Below are 24518 nucleotides of genomic sequence, written 5' to 3' on the forward strand. Positions count from 1 at the left end.
TGCATTATTATTAATAAACCTAAATATTTTTGTTGGGAGAGAGAGGGAGAGCGAGTGGGCCTGGGGACACATTCGAACACCCAGTTGTCTGTTAATTGAATGAAATATTACGCTTAGTCGCATGTCAAGGCAATTCGGAACAAAATACAAAATAAAAAACGCGATCCTCCCCATTCCCGGGGCCACAATTAATGCAATTTGAGTATTTTAATTGATAAGTGAGCCAAAACATTCGGCGGAGGGAGAGATATGGATAAATTCCTATCATCCCCATTAATAAAATTATGCAATATTATAAATAGACTTTTTTATTAGAAATAATTGCGTTTAATCAACTCGTTTTTTTTTGGGTTGACGTCGAATCCATTTCGAATGTGAAATTTGAGCTAGAAAATGGGAAAAATTCAATTTTCATCTGTTCAAATTAACATTAAGCCCCTCTGCACCTGCCAGTCCCGTCCCCGGGGGATATGGCCAGACAAATGTGTCTGAAATTTAATAATTTTCATGGTAGCCCTGGTCCTGGCTGGGGCACAAAAAATCTGTGGCTCTGGCTCTTGCCAAATGCTAATCGAGTTGGTCGGAAAGCGGCATGGTCTTTGGGGCATGCCTCGCCTCGCGAGTCGCGACCACAGAGCCACCAGGACCACAATCGTCGTGGCCGCTGTCGCTTTTAATTCTCCTCGCGTTTCGCTGTTTTTATTTTGTTTTTTTTCACTCCCCCAATATCCCATTTCTCTGGCCTTCTAATCTCGTCATGTTTTTGGGCCTTCCTCTTAGCCTCTGACGCTTGTTGCCGGTACGGCCGTGATTTTTCGAGGTTGGTTTCGCCGCTTTCTCTGATGACTTTTTGGTAGTTGGAGAATGCAAAACAGTTTGGCCGCTTGAAACAGAATTTTAAATGTGGCAGCTGCGTATTTTTAGCAATTTTCAGCGGTCCGCTTTGATATGAATTATGATTTGAATTAAGTAAAAATTGTCGACGCTTTAGATGCTAGAAAATATTAGTAATTGGTGAAATCTATTCTCTATAATTTCAGCTCATTTTCTTTATGAAAAACTTTCAAAAAATCGATTATTTCTCAGTTCATCGATGGAAAAAAACCAAATTCCTTTTAGCTTTAGGATCTTTTTGGCTTTCCCAACAACCCATGAATAGTTTATACCCATAAAGAGGGAGCCATACCTTAGCCACCCCCCAACGCCCATGGCCCCTAATTAAGCTTAAAGTCAAAAAAGCAAAAGTCCAAGCGGCAAAAACGAGATGAGAAAACTCAAACACGAACAACAAGGAGAGCAAACAACACTTAGCCATAGACATAGTACCCCCCACCGCCACCTCTATTTCCCCTCTCCCCTCCCCCGTCACCACCCCTTTCATCTAGTTGCGAAAAAAGCAGTAAACTTAAATGTTTGCGTATAATTAAGCACTCATCCTTTGGTCGTAATTAAATTTTGCATGTGCACATCCAACAGATGCCTCGGACTGGGGCTACGGGTCTGACTTTGGGGCTTGGGGGCTTCGTTCTAGAATGTACATATATATGGGTATATGTATGTGTATGTTGAGCTCTCTGTGGGGGGTGGCAAGGGAAGGGGTATACAAGTCCCACGCCCTCTCAACTGCCGCCGCCTTAATTGCTATACTCAACAAGGCAGTCGTTTGCTTCTCCACTCCACCATCCATCCATCCGTCCGTCCATCCATCCAGCTCGCTCGCACAGCCCACTTTCTCCACCTCCCTTTCTCTAGCTTCTGTTTCCCTCCTTCTCTCTCTTTCTGAGACTTTCGTGTGCTTCCCTCTCTCTCTAATTAAGACATTCACAAGCGTCGAGTGTTGTCGTTGAGCTCGTTAGTTAGTACATAACTTTTCCTCTAGGCTCTGCCAGATGTACAATAGTAGGAGGAAGGGGTGTATGGGGTCTATGGGGTCTACCCTCTCAGGTAATATTGTCAATGTCAATCTCTGAGCTCTCTCATACCTTGGAGGACGAGTCTTTCTGGCAAAAGTTTTTCTTAAAATTTTCGCACTTTTGCGCACAGATTGCATTTAGCCAAGGATAAAGTTTCCACGACATGCGAGAGACATGCCCACCCACTTTCTGTGTGTGTGTGTGCTCTGGCGTAATTAGTCGGGCAAACATTTTAATGCTTTACGCAATTCTAACAAATTAAACTCAAGCAATCAACACCTACATACCCTGGCTTAGTACCCACTCGTACCGCCCACCCCCCACACATCAGCCCCTGCTTGTGCCCCTGCCTCTGCCTCATCAAAGTCAAACTTAATTTCCGCAAAATGTATTTTTTTCCACGAAACTTTTTGGGTTTCGTTTCCCCAGGATCCTGTGCTTATTATATTAGGCTACACCCAAAAAGTTGTTGCCGGCTGCTAGGGCGAGATGGAGCTTATTTTAATTGCATGATGAATATTAAAATATTTGCTTAATTTATTATTCAGGCATTCGCATTCGTGCGCGCAAACATCAACGAATACAGGTGGAATTTCGGGCTGGCATTCCACCAGGTACATAACTACATGGTGGGATTGGGTTACATGTTTTTGGGGGGGAGGGACTTCCCTTCTACATCACATAGCTGCTGGGTACATATTTAAGTATTTCATGGCGGGGCTACCAACTGATGTAATACATATTTAGTTATTTGTGCATAAAGTACGAGATAGAGTAGAGATTTTTGGGGAGGTGCTGTCAGGCATTCAATTAACATATTCCAGCAGATGATTTTCGGGCTTTCGTTTATAGAACAGCATTTGGGTGGGCTATTCCGATCATATATGATAGTTATATTGTTCTTTGGTTTATACAACATATAACGCATATACATGGTTTCGCTTAGCTGGATTAAGAATAATGGAAGACCTCTTTAGAGTCACGTCAGAGAAGCCTTTCTGCACAAGTTGTAGGCTATAGAAAGGATGCCTTATCCCACAGTTGCCCATGGAGAAATTTCGAGAGTTTATTCTTGAATTCAGGGCCTTTGTACTGACTGTACTTCTGTGTGTTTTCCTTGTTTTTGAAGCACAGTAACACTGTTTAAAAGTACTACTTAAAAACTGCTTCGACTTCCCCGTAGCGGTTTGCTTTACTTATTATTTATTTGCTTTGTAAATGTTTTGGTTTGTGGCTTTTAAACATTTTCGTTCGAAGCCAAGACAATAAATATTGCATTTAACTGCTGTTGGGTCGTTGCATAATTTGAGAGATGCCTTTACGAGAAACCCGTTCTCCAAGTGGCCCGACCCAAGTGGTGTCGCCTCTTACATGACTCTTGCCCCTGACGTCATTTTGCTAGACCTTGGTGGGGGGCTCTGTCATCCAGGGCAAGTGCGGATTAGTGCTGGGTATCTCTGCTGATTGAACTAAAATAATTATTTATTTAGTTGTTCGATTTGCATAAAATATGCAAGCCAGAGCCAGAGAGCAGAGAAAAGAAAGTAAAAGAAAGCTGAAGCAGCGCCCAGATACATATCTTTGGAGTCCGCTGGAGCTGAGTGCCTGACTAATGCGATGATAAATGTTTGCGATGAAACGCTTCACTTGAGATTGAGTCCTGGAGGACATCCGGCACTGAGCATTTGAATAACAATATCATATGAGGGACACTCGTATCACAAATTCTGAGTGTTTTTGCATTCAACAACAAAATCGGAATCGATTTGGTCAACCGTTACAGCAGCAGCAGGACTCATCAAGAATCCGAAGGAATCGGCAGGAATCGGCAGGGGAGTATGCAATGATTCAGCAATCATAGAATCTTCAGAAGCGTGCCCCTGCCCAGTGGGTTGTCCTGCGTCCTGTCGCATAGACTATTATGTCTCTACCGGATCCTGTTCTTTTTTTTATTGTGGTGTAATATTTGTTGTTTGGGCGCGTTGACATGTGAGTGGAGTTGAGGACTTCGGGGTCGAGTCTTTGTTGGGCCGCCCGTGGCCTCTTTGCTGGCTGATGAGACCGCCCACTGATACAGAGAGAAAAAACGAACAAACGAGACAAAGAGAGAGAGAGAGAGAAAGAGAGAGTTCTATAGAAAAAAGTGAGTTTCAGCCACCGCCTTTTGTGCGTCGTTAGGCCCGTGGCATATGGTTACTTTGCCAGCAAAAATTTCGACTACAACAAAACACCCTCGTTTACGCCCAATTTAATTTTCAAGTAGCTTTTTATGGCCTTGTGGCCAGCAAATTCTGAAAATTTTGAATTTGTGATCTGAGTGGCTCTAAAGCCAGAAATAACACAGTTAATATTCATTATGAATAATAAATGGTGAAGCTGCGAATAGCATTTACTAGATGATCAAAGGATGATCCTGATCTTATATTCGCAAAGAAATTTTAGGATTTTCTGATAAGATAGTTTGATAAAAGCTGTGATAGTGGAATGATAGAAATATAATACCATTCTAATAATACAATAACCATATCCTAAACCCAAATAATAACTATATTCAGACCACCATTTGTGCGAAATTTCTGATGAATTGCATGAATGTTAAGTGAAATATTCAAGCTCATTAGAGGGTAAGCCAATTAGGATTCGTTCGAGCTGCTGCTTGCAGTTTCCACCACCTCCTGGGGGACTATCCATGTCAGCAGCACCCTCGCTCATGCCATTCGACATTCGAAACGATTATAAACCCAACGATCTGCTAATTGCCTGCGTGTCATTAAGCTTCCACTTACAAAGGAATTAGACAAACAAACAATAAAATTTATGGCAAGTGTCGCATTTTGTCGTCAAACAGCGACAGCGACAAAAACAACTGCCAGGAAAAATAAAGAAACGACGGAAGGACAACAGAAGGACTCATTGCAACCCCCCTGGACTGGTACTCTGAGGAAATATTTACAAAAATCCAGGCACTGGATTGCGACAAATGTCACCCCTAAGTGGGCATCCACTTCATCTTTTTCCTGGCTTTGGCCCTGACTCTGACTCTTCCTCTTTTCTCTTTTCTCTATTCTCTGTGTTTTTTTTTTTGCTGGCGACGATGACTAAATTAGCCGTTGATTGCACTAGCAGGAGGATGGTATCGGAGGTCGGACAATCCAGCCAGACAACGACCGCAATGAGAGCAATAATGACATTAGAAGGAACATTTGGGTGGAAGGACTCTTGGATTCTTGGGCATCCCTTCCACAGAGGCTGACTCCTGCGGTGCTCTCTCCTCTCACGGGTTATTGAACAGGCGTGCGCAACGGAAGGCGGTTCTACTTAATGTTTTGGATGGAAAACGTTTAAATTCCATTGGCGCACTTCCGGTCAGCGGATGTCGTGTGCGCCAGCGGAAACATTAAGAGAGCAACCTCTCGTTCTCCCCTCCAATCCTTCGCCGAAAAGAAATCCCTGCCCTAATGATGCTGCTGGGTCATTGATATGAACGGCACGTGCAACCAGAGGCGCCCAGTGTCTAATCACCAACGGAACATCGCCTGAATGACTCGCGCCATTGTCTTTAACATATGTGGGATATGCCGCATGGATACGAGTATCTATCTGCCTATCGGTGGGTCGGTGGGTGGATATATGGATGGTGTTCGATAATGTTTTGCAATTGTATTTGCTGGGAGTTTCAATGCGTTTCGAATGAGGGACTAAAACTACTTGAGAGACATACATATGTAATTCTAAATTTAGGAGACTTTAACTGCCACTACCATCATGGGATCATATCTGGTATGGTATACTCCAGAGCTAAGAAAAGTTATATTTACTTACTTATCGCTTGAGCTTCCAGCACCAAAGCTGCCAAAGATATGGCTACCAAAGGCCGCCGCCGCTGCAGCCGAAGTGTGAGGCATCTGTGGGGCATGCGGCGTCGTGGGCGTTGGCGTCGACGAGGCCGAGTTGTTCGAGGAGTGTTGGCCCATCCGGGAGCCGGTGGTCAGCGACATGGGTCCGCCCACCTCGATGGGCGAGTCGGTGTTGCGTGAGTTCGAGGGGCTGCTGGGTGCCTGGCCGCTGGCCAGCGGCGTGTGCTCACGCATGCCCGGCGATGGGGAGCCGGCACTGATGGAGCCCAGCGACTGGGAGGCAGAGTGCGGAGTGGCAGTCAACTGATTGGAGGACAAAGGACGCTCGTTGTCGCTGGAGTCCAGATGCAGGTTGCCGCCAGGACTGTGGGAGTGCGAGTGCGAGTGGGAGTGCTGCTGCTGCTCCATGGGGCCGTTGGCCATGGGACTGTGGGAGCGCTGACGCGGCATCTCGTCCATGTCGTCATCTATTTCGCCGGTGATGTCTGGCGAGGATTCGCGTGAGTCGTGAAGCTGCAAGGAGATTGAGGAAAGATGGTCACCAAGTCTCTTCGGTATGGCAACTGCATTCCAATCGTTATCCTCTTAGCCTTCTCTCGCCCTTACCTTATCCAATGAGCTGCTGCTCTCGCCATTTTCCCGCTTGCGCTGTTCGTCCTTTAGCCGCTCCGCCTTGCGCCATTTGGCCCGACGATTCTGGAACCAGACCTAAAGGGAAAACAAAAACGACAACGAGAGAGAGAAACCGAAATTGGTAAAGTTTTTTGATATGGCCACATGTCTATTATTTATGCCACGGGGCAAGTTCTCTTGACTTTCGCCTGGCAGCCAATTGAAAATTGAAAAACTTTCCCCACACACACACACAGCGAGAGAGAGAGAGAGAGAAAAGAGATGATCGTTCTTGTGGGGGGGTTGTGCGTGGAGTGGAAAACAATAAACGAAATTTTCCACCTCACAAACTTTAACAATTTCCATTGCCTTTCCTTTCCCCTCCCTGAACACCAATCTAAGACATAAACAAACAAAATCTGATTTTCAATTTTGGCAACGAAGACAAAACAAATTTGGCCTGTAATCAGCGCCTAAATTTGGTTGGGGGAAGAGGACGGTACGGGACGGGTCGGGGCACACATGGCTGCTGTTGCCTTACCCCTAATGAGGCTCAATCAAGACAATGCCCTGGCATCCTCAAGACACAGACACATCCTTTGGATTGCTTGCTTATGCGCGCGTGTTTCCACAGTCCTGCCACTGCCACTGCCACTTCCGCTTCCCTTTCGTTTCGTTTGCTCTTAGTTCCGGTTTGCGCTGATTCCCCTTAGAGCTTAGAGCGCCCCCTAATGGGATTTCCGTTAGAGGCGCCATCTTGAATGTTCTCTCTCTCTCTCTCTCTTTCTTTCCTGTCTCTATATACGTGTGTGTGTGTGTGAGTGTGTAAGTAAATTTCCTAATCAAAATTCAAATTAGACATTGTGCAAAAGTTCGCCTTCATTTTGCCATCATTGTTGTAATCATAACGCAACATAAAACAATTTCAGCATTCTTTGCCCCAAAGGCAAATGGTGCTGCCACTGCCACTGCCACAGCCACCTCATGGCCGCCATGTTGCCCCAGACTTGTATGGCTCCATCGTCCCACCCTGGCAAACAATAAATTGCGCACAATCCAACCCCCAAAAGGCAGGCAGCCACCCCCTCTACAGCAAAACACACATCCACCTCCTACCACCCACCTCCACTCCCACTCCCAGTCAGTTCTGAACTTTTCCTTCGTTCGTCTCTCTTTTTTTTTGGTGGTGGTGACGCCCACCAGTTACTTAATACAATATTTATGCCATAAGCACATTACCAATAAAATATGGCTGGGCGAACTTTTTTTTTTGTGGCCCTTTGGGGGTAGCATAGAGTGGAGCAACAGAGACGGAGGGATATATGCACATATAACCAGACAGGGACAACAGGAGTATCTGTAGCTGTAGCTGTATTCCCCTTCCTGTTATTATGACAAAAATTGAATAATGAAAAACAATTGTGTGCTCAGTCACTCCGCCTCGCCTTTAGGGTACGAATATGTATATATTTTTGCTTCAATAATAATTTCATGCAGAATTTTGCTTTGTTGCATGCCTCTCAGAGGGAACAGAACCCGAATCCACCTCGCCCATCCGCAGACCTTAACGTGTTTCTTATTTATTCAATTCCACTTGGTTTAGTTTCTTGATTGCTTGCCAAGGCTTACTTACACTCCGAAGAGAGGAGGAACTGGTCCTGTTTCCAGAAAGACAACAAGGAATAAGGTCCTGGATAGATTTTTCGATTTTACATTTTATTACTTCAGTCTCATGGGCAATTAATTATGTGTTTTCCCTGCGATTTCAAGGAAAAGGGACTGATTGAAATATTCAATTTGCATTTCAAGCTATGCAATGCATACTTTTAGGAGGTGCCTAAAGATTCGGTGCAGTGTGGGTCACCAAAACCTAGAAATGTCTCTGTATATTTTAATTAAATCAGAATATAAATGAACGACTGATTGGAAAATGTATGCTACGGAAAAAGCAGAAGAGGGAGTAATATTTCGTTACTTCGTTTTATCCTTTAATTTACAAATATCAACTTGAGTTCGAAAAAGTCGGGGTCACCACTTTTGTTGTATGCAAATTTATTATTCCTAGAATATGTATTACTCGAAACAAATGCGTTTTGTAATCCAATGAAATTGTTGTCAAGAATTGAATTATTATTTTAAGATGCAAAGCTTTAGAGTTTTTTCTTCCAAAGAAGGATCTCTAGAACCTAGAATCCTCTACCCTACCCCCAAAACCTTCAACAAACAGTAAACCCCGCTGCACATGTCTCTCCTTATCAACACATTAGAACGGATCCGCTGAAGAACCCTTCTCCGGTACCCTCTTCAAGTAATTTATTTACCCAAGAACACCGCCCAAAGGCGGCAAAAAGTTCTCATAATTCTCAAGAACAATGGCAGCAAGCGAATAATAGGCATAACAATTATTCATATCCTCCGCTCCGTGGATCGCTGGGGCAAACAGCAAACAGAATTTTTGCGGTTACAAGTTACGAAAACCGATTTGCCATGAAAATGAAAACAAATAAGCAAACAAGGAAGGACGGACGGAGTCCTGGGGAGGATACACTCGTCGAATTTATGGCAGGGAGGGCCAATGTAAATAAAACAAAGTTGTTACACACCAAAATTACAACAAAAAAAGGAAACAATGAAGCTGAACAAAAGGTAAACACCACCCAGACCCAGAGTATCTGGGGATAGAGACGGTGAAGGGCCCAGCAGGACGATGCCGAGTCCTGGGGTAATTACGGACAAGTGCGCACCATTAGCTTCCGCAAACAGTTTGTCCTGCCCCTGCCAGAGCCACTGCCGTGGCAAGGGGCACAAGGAAACACTCAATGCAAACAACACCCAGAAGCCAGGAGCCAGGACCAGCAGCCAGCCGATCAGGATGATGATGAGGAAACAGCTCAAGTGGAATGAATGAACAGATGTGTTAATATCAAACGCATTTTGAGGTACTCGTACCAAACCCTTTGCAGCAATAATTGGGCTACCGCAACAGCCAACACCATGCACCACGCACCCCGCACCCCGCACCACACTCTCGTACCCGCTCTCTCTCTCGTTCCCATCCCTGTGGAACGGAACCGCCCATCGCCTGGGGCTAGCCATAAGGCCCGGTTCGACTACCGCATTCGGTTGAGCCGGCCATCAACTTGGATCAGCATTAAAGGATTACTCGAGCAAATGCAATTATTTGACAGGCGGCCTGGTCAACCCCTTTGGGCGCTTCAGCCCGAAACCACTTCCACACCCACAAAGCGCCTTCCTTCCTTCCATCCTCGTCATCTTCTGCGGTTTTTTTTTCTCTTCTCACTAGTTTCTCACATTCACCGCAGTGGTCTTTGGTGCCTGTGATTATAATAAATTATCAATTATTGGCATTATATGTGGTCGCCCACTTTTCCGTTGGCTCGAAGGGGTTTTCGGGTGGTTGAGAGTGGGTGGGTGGGTGTTTCTCTTGAGATTGTCATGGACTGTCGATGGGTTCGGGTTGAGCACATTAATTCTAATCGAATTAGTTATGTATGAGGAGGTGCATATAGTCGGAAATATGAGACGCGGTAATCGCAGTGCAAGAGTGTGGGCTAAGGACTTCATTATGTATCGTATATCCGGGGGAATTGATAACTGCTGTTGAAGCGAACGAGGGGCTTATGGCAAATATCGTGATTAATGTATGAGGAAGTGGCACACCTGAAAGCATTTCATAGGCGGAATGGTGGAATTGAAGCCATGTTTTCTTCCACTATTTGGTAAAAATCGAAGAAGATTAAGTCGATGATTAATCGATTAATGAACCCAAGGCTCGAAATACTCTGATAACCAGTCGAACAATATTTTCAAACTAGTAAAAGGCTCTATGTTCTATGCAGAACAAATCTCTTGTATTATTTTGTTTAAATATCGACAAAAACTCACTGTTTCGATTTATATAAAATAATATCGATTACTGCAAATATTAATGTAAGAAAAATAATCCATAATTGTTATGTAAATTCTCTCCAACACATTTTCCAATGAATATTCTCTTGTCACCCCAAAAACTCTCATCCAGAGAGTTTCCCTCAACCTCTAGCATTCAAAAATCAAATTTCTCACTCATTTATCAATCAATATCAGTTATTGGCAAGCTCTTCGGCATTACCTCAACTTCAAAGTGCTTTGTCCTTGTCAGGTGAAACGCCGCACCATCGCCATGTATCCATGTGGCCCGATCCACAGCTGGGTCCCTGGCTTTGCCTATAAGCTCGCTGGGATACATTAAGTAAATGATTTTTGCAATGAACTCAAATGCGTTGCGACAGGCAGGACCAGGACCAGGACCTCTACCGGGGTCGTGGTTGGGCATCAAAAATTGACAGACGAAAAAATCTCGTGGAAAAACGTATCGGGTTACAATCGTTGTGGGTCGCGACGCGGCAGATCCACAGAGCGGCTAAACTGAAGTCGGCGGGGAGTTCCATTTCAGACCGGGCGGGGGGGAATCAAGCGAAGTACACATAATAAATTTTATTATAAAATTTATTTCCGCTCTACCATGATGGGCCCCCCAAAAAAATGTGTCAAAATGTGGTCGAGAGAAAGAGAGGGAGGGAGAAAGGTGGTGCCGCACCCGCACCCTCATCAAAATATTTGGCATTCATTCCATTATCGAAATCCCAGACTAAGCTGTCCAGTCCGACCACGAAAATGTTTTCCCGCTTTTTCCACCAATTTTTCCACAAATTTGTGTGAGTTCCTTTTTTTGTGTGTTTTCTGTGCTGGTCTGTCATTTAAAGATCTGTCTCTCTGTTCTCGTTATAAACTCGGACCAAAGTTGCCAGAATTTGACAGAACGGCGGGGGGTGGAATATAGACAAGGGTTGGGGTTGGGATTGAGGCAATATCTTGGGTAATTTTGTTAGGGCCTGACAAGTACACGTGTTTGCGACAAGTGTCCCATTGTTGGACACTTGACATACAGCATTTTTTTATGACAAATTGAATTGAAAGTATCTGGTTACGCCTGGGAAAGTCATTCCGAAGGTATACTACGACCATAAGAAGTGGTATATACATGAGAAGTGGCCTGCTAATTGTGCCGGAAATAGATGGAGAGGACGTTGTCATTGCCATAGACGAGTATAACGTCACCAAAGTGTTTTTAATAGCCACCAAAGTGTGTGTGGGCCCCGACAACGTGTCTAGTTAGTGTTGCATCCTCATTAAGTTTCGTTTCAGCATCTTTTTCTGTGCATAATTTGCTTTTGGCCTCAGATACAACGTGCTCGAGTGCACACAGTGCCGCCCACCCATAACCTGAGATCTGATGCTGCCCCTCTTTAAGTGTGGAAGTAGATCCGCTAATTGTCAGCTCTCCGTGCGCTAATCTGACAAATGCACCACACAATTCCATGCAAATTGGCTCCGTCTAATGGTTACTACAGTCACAGCTACAGTTACAGTTACAGTTACCCCTTTTCCCCATCCATCCCACGCTACAAAATCTTTTTCTGACTTAATTTGCATCTGTAGCCGCACGAGGCTCCAGTGGCTCTCTGCGCCTCGAAAGTGATTCTAATTTTGGAAACAATTGTGCAAAAATTGTGAATGAATGGCACTAATCAGGAATAAAATGAATGAGCGTCGTAATCATGACTGAATGAAAGTCAGTAGTGAAGACAATTGAAGGAAATATTATGAGGTTCAAGATCTGTTAAGGTTGGATAGGTTCTCAAAACGGTTTACTGTGATTGAAATTATAGAAAGGTAGTACTCGAAACATTGTCGAGAAGATATTTCTTCCAGAATCTCCCAATATTCCCACATCTTCTAGGGCTACTTGGCCCCCGTTAACTCCTCCTCCTTATTCTGATGGCTTAGAGTTCCTGATGCAAAACGAAACTCCACTCCCAACGGTTATATTGAAAAGTAAATTTGATTTATTTAGGGGCATAGAGAATGCCTTGATAACCAACAGAAAAAAGCAATTTGCTGGGCCCTCAGTCCCCATTCCCCATTACCCATTCCCCGTTCCATATTCTTTTTTATTTTCTTTCTTTTTTTTAACGCTTAAGAACTTTGCATATTTTGCTGCTCTTGCCTGGCGTCTCGTGGCACATTCAAAATGTATATAGAATACATTTTTTTCAAGGAAGTTATTGCATTAGGTATGGAACATGCCACCCCGTCCGAAACCCATTCCCCCTGCCTGTTGTAATCCCCGAATCCTTGGGCCTTTACAGCGCATGCATATGCATTATTAATAGAGAAAGATTGGAAGGAGGATGAGTTACAGAGACAGCAACAGCAACATCGAGAGCTTTGATCAGACTGCGTGACCGGCCTAGGGTTGTCCTACGGTCTTATTCTTATGAAATTTGATACGATTTTGTAAACTTTTTCTTATTTTACATAATTTTCCGGTACCCCTAAAAGGGGTCAGCAAATCAGAGTTTTAAAGATGGAGTTCTTACCTGAACACGTGCCTCTGTGAGGTTGATTTTCATGGCCAGATCCTCGCGCGTAAACACATCCGGATAGTGGGTCTGGGCAAATGCCGTCTCCAGCTCCTCCAGCTGTCAGTCCGAGAAAGGAAATAATTAAAAATGTAACAACATTCCTTCCATCTTCTATCTTCTGTGGTGGTTCTGGTTCTCCTCTTACCTGTTGCAGTGTGAAAGTGGTGCGATTCCGTCGCTGCTTCCGCCGGACAAAGGTCTCATCGTGTATGGCCGGATGATACGAGTAGCTGGTGTCTGTGGAAAGGAGAAGCATACCGTGAGAATCCTGGGTATTAGTCATGTGAGGTGTTGCCTTAGCTGGCATAATGCAACTAGTTGCAACTTGGGGGATTTACTAATTGAAAAGCGTAGGAGCATAAGTGCCGATAAGCTGGGCATATGTTGTTGTTTTTCCGACACTACCTTCCAGTAGCTTTTGGGAGATGTAGTTAAAGTGTTTAGTGTGGTTTTGGTTGGATAGATTCACAGATAAGTAGCTGAAACAAGTGATTTTGGCTTTGGTATCTTTGTATCTACTAAAAACATTTATATTCAAGCGTATTTCTTCTGTATTTATAAGAGTTTATTCCTACTCTCCTTGTAATTCCTTCCTGTAGTTGCTATAAACATTCCTGTTCCTATTTCTACACTTTCCACTCAGAATTCCCCTAGAGTTCAGCTTTCAATCACAAGTTTTCCTCTAAATATTGTATGACCCAACTATAACTGCCTCCGAAATCATTCATGGCAGAAGAGTTTTCTCCACAGTGCCTCCACGGCTCGCCCCCGCAACGCAACCCCTTCCCGGCTCTGCTCGGCTCTGCTGCCACATGCCTTTGCTGAAAGCCAGCTGTTGCCAAAAATTGCAGGCTAATTGAATTTTCTAGCAGCAGCGCCATTTTGTATGCTACAAAATATTTTATAACTGCCTTTGAGCTCCAGAAGCAGACAGAGAAAGGGAAAAAGAGGGAGAGAGAGGGATAGAGAGGAAGAAAAAGGCGTTGACAGCCCCACTTGACCTCCACTCGAAAACCACCCTCCCCATCCCCGCAAAAGAAGAAAGGGGTTGGCAGCAGCAGCAGCAGGAGGGGGAAAATGTGAAACCAAAGTCGAAAGGCAAAAGTCGGAAAAGGCGGAAACTTTGTCGGACCTTTTTTGCCGGACCGGACTCCGTTTCGGACTCTCGTTCGTGTTGTAAAATTAATTTTCAATTTGATTTTAAATAAATAATTAGCTGGCAAATTGCAAAATTTAATTTTAATTTTCTTCGTTGCCAAAGGTCCCTCCCCCTGAAGCTTCTCTTTCTTTTCCTTTCACTCTCTTTGGTGGAGTGTGTGCCGCTCTCTCTCGCTCGCTTTGGGCTCTAATCCGATTAGCTGAAATGTTGTTACTTTGGCATTCATTTGCGCCATGTTGAAGGTCGTACCAGTGCCCCGTCCTCGAACCCATGCTCCCTCCCCCCCCCAGGGACTCTATGTAATGCGCACTAATGTTGTTTGCTACGTTTTTCCTTCTCTCCACCTCTCTGGCCTCTATCTCTTAGGGGTCGGAAAAGTGTCGCTATGCTTGCCATCGATTAATATTTAATTATGAAAATAATTAGAAAATGTTTCCACTCTGCTTTCGGCTTCTATTCGGTAGCTCTCAGGTAAGCCAAACCATCCATGTATTCTGCTAATTAAGCACGCACTTCAGACCAAAAATCAAGCAATCTGTTCACAGAGGAACTCATCGTTCGATGAGAGAGAACGGTTCGTAGGCTAATCGAATAGTCGATGAGTCAGGATACGAGCACTCAGCATATCTTTTTGAGGGGGCGATTTTCTGGCAAGATAGGTTATCACTAGAGGTGGGTGAGTGAAGCGGAGAATGGTGTCTAAGTATCGGTGTATCGGTGCTATGGCATCGAAGATTTCCAACTATTGATCAATATTTATTATCTCGATATCCAAACTTATCGAGGACATTAATAGTTATTTCCTTCTGGTATCGATATCGCTGCTGGTCAAATCGTCTTCTATCTGAGACCCGCTTAGTGTGTTCTCATCTCTAACTTATCTCATGTCTGCCTAGCAGCTGGCTCCACTGCAATTTTCTTGCTAATCAAATTCTTTCCAGCCAATAATTGCCTAAAATGCAAATGGAAATGCCCAGAGAACCGGAGGAGCAGAGCAGGCACAGAGCAAGGATGATTTTTGGTCATAAATGCCTCAGGGCCAGCAATGGGAGGCCACAGAACAGAAAGAAGAACCAAAAAGCGTTGAACGGGGGCAACACACACACGCACACGCACACACACACACAACCGAGAACGACCAAGCGGCAATTAGCACAATTAGGTTTCGAGTGCAAATCCCAAAGCGCAGCAAAAGCTTGGCCCAGTCCAGTCCAGGCCAGTCCAGGCCAGTCCAGTCGTCTCTCCAATAAGAATTTCATGCTGAAAGCTTTGCTGTGGCAACAATCCCCAAAAACCCAAACCCAAACCAGAGGCAGAACCCAATCCCAGCCCTAAACAACCCCACCCGGTGCTCGTAGAGGCCACCCTCATGTTCCTGCCTCAAACATCAAACGTCAGTGGCAGTGGCAGCATCACCAGAAGCAGGCACCAACAAGTCAACTAACCGCACTTGTCAGGAAGACAGGATTAACAAATCCTTGTTGGCAAATTGATTCAAAAAGTACGTACGCAGAGGGGGCGCACAGACGCCAGCCACCTCTATCCATCTCTCTTTCGCTGTCGGAGAGTGTGTCTGTCTGTCTCACTCGTGCCACACAGAGCTGCTCTGTGCTCCGTGCTCAGTGTCTGCTCGTTAGCTGCGCCGGTAATGGGAGATAATTCAATTTTTAAACATTTGGCATAACAAGCGAAACCATCATTAAGGGATTTTCGGTCTTTTGCCTCGCTCGTCGAAGGAGAGAGACACACCAGTCGGCAGTCGTCGAAGGAGAGTCAGGCAGTCAAGGAGGAGGATTCCCTGGCAATCAGCTACCAGCCCAATTCTCCACCCACTCAAGGCATGTCTGCTGTGCTATGCTGTGCTGGGCTGCTTTTGTATCTGTAAGATACATGTCTGCAACTTTGTCTGCCATTTTTGGTATCTATACCAAACAAAAATCAATTTTCATTCGATTTCTGTTTTCGTTTACTTAATCCAAGAGCCAAAGGAATTAGCATTCATTATGGGAGTAGCAGAGAAGTGGAGTAGTTTCTTGAGCAGTGCCCTAGTTTATGGTCCCTTCACACTTCACCCTTCCACCTTCCACCCTCCCGTCTTGCAGCAGTATTCCCATTGCATAAGGTTGAGTATCGTGTCACCCCTTACGAAAGTGTCACCATCATCGTCTCAATTTCAGTTCGTTCTCAAAAGTCCAGGCACGCGTTGGCAAATTTTAAATTAGTTTAGCAATTGAGAAGACTTCTGGCTCTCGGTGTCAGCTCGCTCTCAGTTCTTTTGGGGTGGCCTGGGTATATTCGTAGTAGTTGGGGGAATGCCAGGGAAATCACGAATTGGAATCACGAAAAAAACAGAAACTAAATTGAATTAGCTATGCAAATGTTGGGTGAGTGTTTTTTTTTTCTTTTGTGATTTGTGTGCAATATTTATTGGGGTTTGCTTATGTCATAAAGCGCGAAGAGAGACACGCCCTAAGTGGATTTGTTGTGGGCGCTTTGAAGCGATTATATACGAATTATATCCCATTATTATATCACATATGGGAGTAAGGAATTGGTAAAATCTTATGAATATGAATTTCTTGTTCTTAACCATTACATTCTTGACTTATTACTGTGTCTTATACACCGCTATATAAGTACTTGCCACTTCAAATAACTGGAAATCATTTAAAGTCTGCTGCCAGCAATCCAATATGAACCCTCGACTTCAATTACCCCCTAAATTGCATTAGAGGCACATTAGAAGCGGCCCAAATCAAAAGCGACAGCCCCTCGACAGCCACTAGAGGTGTCTGACCTGTGATGGGCCTTGGGCACTCCCGTCATAACTCCCAGATGAAACATAAGTTATCGTACGAGTATCTATCTGTCTGTCATATTGAATCAGTCAAGAGTAAATAGAATTTGCACCTGATTAGGATTAGAGCACAGAGCCACCCAGGCAGCCCGTCACTGAAGGGGGCATTGCCCCGAGGAGGAGAGCAGAGAGCTATCTACGTGCCAAGATGTTTCGTAATGCGTTCGTAAGTCCTCATCTAATCCCATTACCTCACACACACACACACACACTCGCATTCTCCCAGCTGGGGACCCAAACATCAGCAGCCACTAAATGCACTGCAATTTGTGGCAAGTCTTTTTTTTTTCGGTCTCTATTTTATTTTCATGGGATTTTTTTTTTATATTTTTGAAGATATCTTTTGGCGGTGCCTTTTATGGGTGGTAGTACAAATCAATAAACTATTTGCGGTGTCGGCTGTTGGCGCTTTGATTTATGATTTTCGATAAATGCCGCCTCAAACTCCAAAAAAAAAAAAAACCGAAACTTTACGGAGCGAAACGGAAGGGAAATCGACTCGAAATCTGTCGAAATCTGTCGTCGCGCACATTCCGAGAGTCAAGGCAAAAAATTTGCATGGCAAAGCATTAACGCTTTTGCCATACCGATAATTGCATGAAATGAAATCCAAAAATTCCCTCACTCACCAGCAAGGCCCCCAGTCCCAGTCGTACCTTTCCCATCCGCATCCTCCCCCCTTTTCAATTGCAACCAATTCCATTCGAATGGATCGCTTCACTTTTCGACACGTTCACGTTTGCTTGACTTTGCCTTTGGCCACTCCTTTGGCTCCAAAAACTACCACTCCACTCCCGCTCCCTCTCTTTCGCTCTGTATACAGATACTGTATCTGTATGGCCCTCTCTTTCTGATGATTCTGCATTCGAATATCGATTGAGTGTTGCCGCTGGTATGCTCCTCATCTCTGTTATTTTTCTTTTTATTCAATTATAGTTATATGGTGTCCCTGTCTCTGAGTCTGGAGTGCCAGGAAAAGTTTATTTCGTGTGGATTGGGGCCCCCATTCTGAGAGGAGCAGTCACAGGGGGAGCGGAGAGGAGAGCCCCGCCCTAGCAATAGGAAATCAAATTGCTCCTCTGTGGCTTTTCTTTACACGAAACTCAACGAAAATGGGGTTTAATGGAATTTTTATGCGCGCCAACATCCCAAAGAATTTTCCATCATACGCTAAGTGATAGAGATTCCCAGAGAGAGAGAGAGAGAGAGAGAGAGAAAAGCGATAGAAGAACCTTTGAAGAACCGCAAATTGGATGTTTTATGAGGGAATAGAAGTGTGAAATTTAAGTCCTATAAATGGAATCCTCATTAGATGGGAAAAATAGATAAGAGTACTCATAAGTGTTCTTTTTAATATGGTATTTGATTTCTAAATGGATTTTTATCAATCATTAATTATTCAGAAACGTATTTCACAAGAAAATTTAGCGTATATAAATCCCTAAGGGCAAAGCCATCTGAGACAAGAAGATCTTATTTGAAGAAGAGAGAGATTGTAGCTATCAGAAGTCGGTCCCAGAACCCGAAAACAATATACACAACCCTTGGAGCGAGGCGCAGACAACACTTACTTTTCCAGCAGCATTTTTCTCCATATTTTCTCAATATAAAACATCTTGGAAAGTAATGCCTACTATAACTTTTTCCTTTAGCCATTTAGTACATATATATCTTTATTCTATTCCCTTGCCTTCTATGCCTCTATTCCTCTCTCTCCTCTCCCATTAAGCAGCACACTTACCCTCTGACCGTGCAACAAACTTTCAACAGGCAAACATCAAACTCTCGACATGTGCGCCCATGAAATCTGATATGCCACATCGACAGAGAGCGAGAGAGAGAGAGAGGCAAGGTCCCGAGCCCTTAGAGCCAACCCCCTGCTCTCGATCCAACGTGCTGCTAATAGAATAATTCGTTAATGTAACTACAAGATACAAAGATACGCAGATAGACAATAATCCATTGACAGCCACGATTATCATTGGCTTTTTATCTAAATTTAATACGATGCGAGCCAAAAGATTGCACTTTTGGCAGGCAGACAGGCAGAGCAGTCCATCTGTTCCTCCTCTACTGTGTGATGATGTTCTGTGTGGATGGGGTGTGGGGTATACTCACATGGATGGGTGGCGGCAAAGGGATAGTCGAGCGTTGGCAGGCGCGGCGGATGCGGTCCGCAGGGATGGAGGGCGGGCGGGCACTGATAGCAAAACATTCCTCTGCCCGCAGCTGCAGGACCGAGCTGTAAACAGAAAACCGAATGAATATATGTAGAATCAGAGTCACAATCGGAATCGATATAAAGAATCTTTAAATTGCATATAATTTTGATAAATTCACTTGCCCGTCACTGAACAAGAAACTTGTAATTTAAATGCACAATTCAATTGAAGATCGGGGCAGCAAAGACTGGGCCTCCTCCGGCTGAGACTGAATCTTCGACTGAGACTTTGACTTCGACTTCGACTTCGACTTGAACCAAATTGAGACTGAGAATGCGGGCATGAGGCATGAGGCATGGCATGGGCTTCGGGGTATAGCAGCAGCGACTCTGCGTCGCCTTTAATGTTGTCATATGCACCTCAAACTCAATTCGATTCAATTAAAGGCAATTACAGACTTCTGACAAATAATCTACAATCGATTTCATCTGCTTTTGCATCTTCTGACTGTTGCACTGTATCTGTATCTGTATCTGTCGTTGTTGTCGTCGTCGTCGTCGCCGTAGCCGTCGTCTGCATACAATTAAATTGTCCTCAAACGAATCAATTGATTTAAATTAATTGCATTTGCCGCAAAAGACTCGAAACTGTAAGTATTCGTATTGCCATCGCTGTGTAACTCAAGAACATGCCAGACACTCTCCTCTCTGTTGATGAACTCACATCAGTTATGAGCCGACGAATGCATTTGGTTTCCATGAATTTTGCTGGCGCCTTGCCTCAAATGCATTTTACTGCTTAATTAGTTGAGGAATTTCTCATGCATAACCACCACCCCGGGGTGGAAAATTCCCTTCTGGAAAAACCCATCCATAGATGAAGGGAGGAGAAAAAGTCAAAATGTCACACGAAAGATGAGTAAGAGCCTTTGAGAAAGTATCTTTCCTTTTTGCAATCTGTAATCGATATGGGTGGGAATGCACAGTGAAGATCTCTTTGAAGTCTAGCAAAAGATCAGAACATACAAAAAAACAGAAGATCATTTATCTTGTTTCATCAATCTATTATATTTACTCCGATCTTGTATGGTACCTCTTTCTCATACATTCCTAAATTCAGTTTCTCTATAAAAAGCTCTTCCAAAATGCATTTCGAAACAAGCAAAATGCATAAATATTTTCTCATTCATGTAAAGTACTGTCTGTACCGCCATCAATATGTAATATGTAATAGTTCCTGCATACATTTGGTATAAATATTACCATCCCATATCCATGCCATGGACAGATGCCAATTTCCTGTGTTTGTATTTCCAAAAAGTGTTTTTATTTTTGAATATCACATTTCCAGTTACATTTCAATTGCAATTAAAATTAATTGTAAGCTTCGCCCCAAAAGCCACCCAAAAAACCAGACCAGACCAGACCAGACCATAAGCCACTGGTGCACCACCTCGACTGCAGGTGGGGCATTCCCCATTTTCCTCTTTTTCGATGGCATTCTGCTTTCCTCTTTCTCCTTTTTTGGTAGCATTTTGCTTTTCCATTTTCCTCTATCTCTATCTTCCTCTGTCGGTGACATTTTAATTTATTTGAGTAAATTTGTTAAATATTTTTTATGAATTTTATTTATGGCAGAGGCCACACGACAGGCCGCCCCCGCCCCCGCCCCGCCCATTACACCCACCCATTACACTACTGGCACTGGTACTCCCACTGCACCACAAGTGTTAGCATATCATGTTACAGACTATTTCCGCCAAATTTACACACGCAAAATAATTTAACGTGCTCAGCGGTTGGTTGCGCCCTGCGCGTGTCCTGTGTCCTGCCTCCTGCCTGGTCACAGATGCGGTCCTGGTCCCCAAAGCGCTGGGCGGAATGCCCCCGACAAGTGGCGCCAATAAATTTCCATTTAGCAAGAGAACGAGCCGGGCCATCACCTGTCCCTGGGTTCCCCATCCCCCATCCCCCGTCCCCCAGCCTCATCTCCGTGAGCCCTGGGCCCTGGGCATTCCATTAGAATTGTGAGAATTTGTAATTTTGCATAATTGTTATATTTGGAGTCCGTCGGCCGCAAAACTCATTTGCCAAATGGAAAATTGCCATTTCGTGTCTAATGTTGCACATGCGGCCTCGGCTTCGGCCTCCACCGCTGCCGGTGGACCTGCGTCCTGCTCTAAAGTTTTAGTGCCATCATCCGCTCTAAAGGTACCGGGGTATAGGGCCCAGAGGTAGGGACGCCGTCACTGGTGTTGTTAGTGAATTAATTTCCTCTGAATAATTTATGCTGAATTATTTTTGACGTATTAAATAGGCACGGCACACAGGCTTTCCCAGAGACAGAGATAGCAGCGGCACAGTCATTCCCAGCGAGAGGGAGACGGAGAGGTCAGGGGTCAGCAGAGTAGTAGTGCTTTTGCGGGATAATACTCCCATGTGTGCATCGGGCTGTGCGAGAGAGAGAGAGCGCGCACTTGGGGCTTGGACCTTTCGGGGCGTTACATTTAAATCAAATCAAAAAGCTACATATTTCTGAAATTGATTTTTGAAATTTTAATGCCCTTCCCAAAGAGCCGTAGAGATTATGAGAAATTGTTTGTAATGGAATGGGGGACTTTAGTCCTTTATTTGGGCATCACTATGGGTGCATAGTGGCTAAGTACATCCTTAGTTGAAAGGGAATTGGGGAGGGTGCTAGGGGCTATGACTATGACAACTGAATGTCCCAGAATGTAGAAGATAATTACATGTATGTTAAATGGGCAGGTGGATCATCCGATCTTCAGATCTTTCGATGAAAAGTTTGCTTAAGAACTTTATAGATCCCTTACCGAGTTAAGACCTAATTAACTCTATCAAAAACCCTCCGCTCAATACTCCAATCTCTATCAGAGTTCAGAGCTCCTCCACTGTTCCCCCTGCCATTTTGCAGCCTACTTTCAGGCACCCGCTGCTAATTGTCGAACACCTGCCACGGCCAATGGTGGCTCCAAGTGCCAAAAGTGACAGCAGCCAACACGTGGCACAGGCTCAGAGTTTTAGTGTGTGTTGTAGTTGCTGTTGCTGTTGCTTTCGGTGCTCCTGCAATTGGTGTGGCAACTGTCGCCGACTGGCGGCAACGCCAAGCCAAATGCAATTATCCAATTGCACGAAATGCACTTGGCACAATGTTTGTGGCCTAGACAATGCAACACTCGACACTCACACAGTCGAACGGTGTATCTATGAGAGGGAGTGAGTGTGTGTGTGCGAGTGTCTGGATGGATGGTGGGGCAGAGCACACGCGAAATTCAATTAAGTGCGCACTAAACAGCGCAACGATTTCGATTTGGCTGCAACACTCCACAGAGGAGGAGCAGTAGATGGAGGTGGAGAGCGATGGAGAGACCGGGGTCATACGTGCAAATCTGTGTGGTAAGCCTTTGTTGTCCAACCTGTCCTCGGACAGCAGCAGCAGCAGCAACAGTGGGGTTTTAGTAATGGAGGCTTTCGCTAGTTTCTGCCACGAGCCGACGCCAAAAACGGGGAAATTCAATCAGAGCTGGGGGATTACATAGGGACCACAGAGAGAGGGAAGGGACCGTGCACAGACAGAGACGGAAGCGGATGCAATGTTCACAAAATTGCATTAACTGCCGGAGCAGTGGCAGTGGGGCAGATAAAGGGAGTTTGCAGCAAGTGGGAGGCCATTCCCGTGGTCCCACTTGCATTGATGGCATTTCCAAATGATCTATTTTTATCAATCTGATGTGTAAAAAGAGATAAAAGAGGTACTATACTTAATAGAAAGGGAGTTCGATTCGTTTATCATACGGTATCACGAGTGGCTGATAACCGATCTGAAATCTTAACAAAGAAAAGGTCAAGGGCAACCAAAAATGGTCAAATGATTTTCATTCAAAAGTATATTGTGTGGAATATATATATTTGGTGCACTTGGCTCTTTCAATTGTACAGATTTGTAGAATCTCTTTCCAGCTAAGATTATAGATCTCCTTGCTAGATTTCTTTTCTTGGCTCACTTGTGTCATCTATATGTTCCATTATCTAAGGGCTCCAATCAATTTACATACCTACATATTGTATGTAATTTCTTCCAATCTCAAATGATCATCATATCCCTTTGAAAGCCTTGGTACATTCTGATGTTGCTTCATTCGCACTCGACTTTCCTCTCTGTCTGCCGTTCTCCCCCTGCCATTTCGCCTCTTTTGCTCCCCATTCGTCCCCTCGTCTGACTTCTGCCTCTGGGTGTTGCACTCGCTGATTGACTTGTGTTTCCATTTTTAATTTGGTTAATTCAAATTAATCAAGCGACAGTTGATAATTTCTCCGCGCTGCAAAATGCATTTGTTGCATGGAAAAAGTGCATTGGCATTGGAGTAGTCGTCGTCATCTCATACATATTCATGCACATTCATCGCATTCACGTATTCACACATTCGTATTCATGTTTCCGACATTCAGTGTTGTCGTCCGATTTTTTGTCATTCTCGTCTGTCGTCCAGACGCATTTCCCCACTTTGTTGTTTGCTCAATTAATGCAATTGCTCGTTTTGTCTCTTTCGTTGGTCTGCTTGTTGTTCTTGTTGTTGTTCCTGTTGCTTTTTTTGTTTTTTTGTTATTCGTGCCATTATTAATTTATATTTATATTACTTTTTATACGAGCAGCGGCAGCTGTTGCATAATGCCCTCTGCCGTTGCTGTTGCATCAAATTGCATTATATTCTGATGCGTTTTAATTAATTTTGAGTTAATTTTGTATATTCTCTTTTTTCGGGCTTGTTTCAGGCACTCAAAATATTCGTCGCTTGGTACCTAAAAAAAGAGTCTGGTCTGGGCTTTAATGGGTGAGTACTTTGGTCTTTTAACTTTTGGGAATTTGGGAATGCGGAGAGGAGGAGAAGAGCTAAAGATCGAAGTTAGATCCCTATAGAAGTGATAAATTAGCTTTAACTTTCGGGGCTCTCTCCGCAGCATAGATAAAGAATAGATGAGATTTGATAAGGAGACCTTTTTAAATGTATTCTCTGGAATTAATTTAGAACGATTGTCAAAAATTTGGTTCTCTATAACTTCATAGTACCTTGGGAACCAAGAGCAAAACTTCATCCCCACATTTTATTAGAGATACATAAATGCATATGCAAAAACTAAGTACCGTATCGGGTATCTTCATGTCGAGGTACGTGTGCCGCTAAAAAATGAATCCTTCCCTCTTAAAACTAGACCCCTTATTCATAAAAATCGTATACCATCATAGTGGCTTCCCAATGGCTTTGCCAACAATTATCCAACTAAACCAATTTCAAACAAAAACTCTCCGCTTTTTCTCTCATTTCTGCTCCTCCTCCTAAGCCTGCCCAAGGTCACACAGACATGACCTCCTTCCCAATGACCTTCTGGCCGAGCAGCAAAAACAAACGCGCTTCATAATGGACTTATCGGTCGGCTGAATCTCAGTTTTG

At 44.1% G+C, this 24518-nt stretch overlaps 1 protein-coding gene across 1 annotated transcript in view; it reads right to left on the reverse strand.

Annotated features, from left to right (window-relative positions):
* The window catches only part of Drgx (Dorsal root ganglia homeobox), a 31643-nt gene that overhangs the window by 1677 nt on the left and 5448 nt on the right, over positions 1-24518 (reverse strand). Inside the window, exons 2-6 of the mRNA XM_002132658.3 lie at positions 19005-19128; positions 13016-13107; positions 12826-12927; positions 6377-6478; positions 5736-6283 (exon numbers count right to left, since the gene is read on the reverse strand). Of these exons, the coding sequence (XP_002132694.3) occupies positions 5736-6283; positions 6377-6478; positions 12826-12927; positions 13016-13107; positions 19005-19101 (941 nt within the window). The 5' untranslated portion in view covers positions 19102-19128. The remainder of the gene's footprint in view (positions 1-5735; positions 6284-6376; positions 6479-12825; positions 12928-13015; positions 13108-19004; positions 19129-24518) is intronic.

The sequence above is a fragment of the Drosophila pseudoobscura genome, chromosome 4 (genome assembly GCF_009870125.1).
Source record: "Drosophila pseudoobscura strain MV-25-SWS-2005 chromosome 4, UCI_Dpse_MV25, whole genome shotgun sequence".
NCBI classification, from domain to species: Eukaryota; Metazoa; Arthropoda; class Insecta; order Diptera; family Drosophilidae; genus Drosophila; species Drosophila pseudoobscura.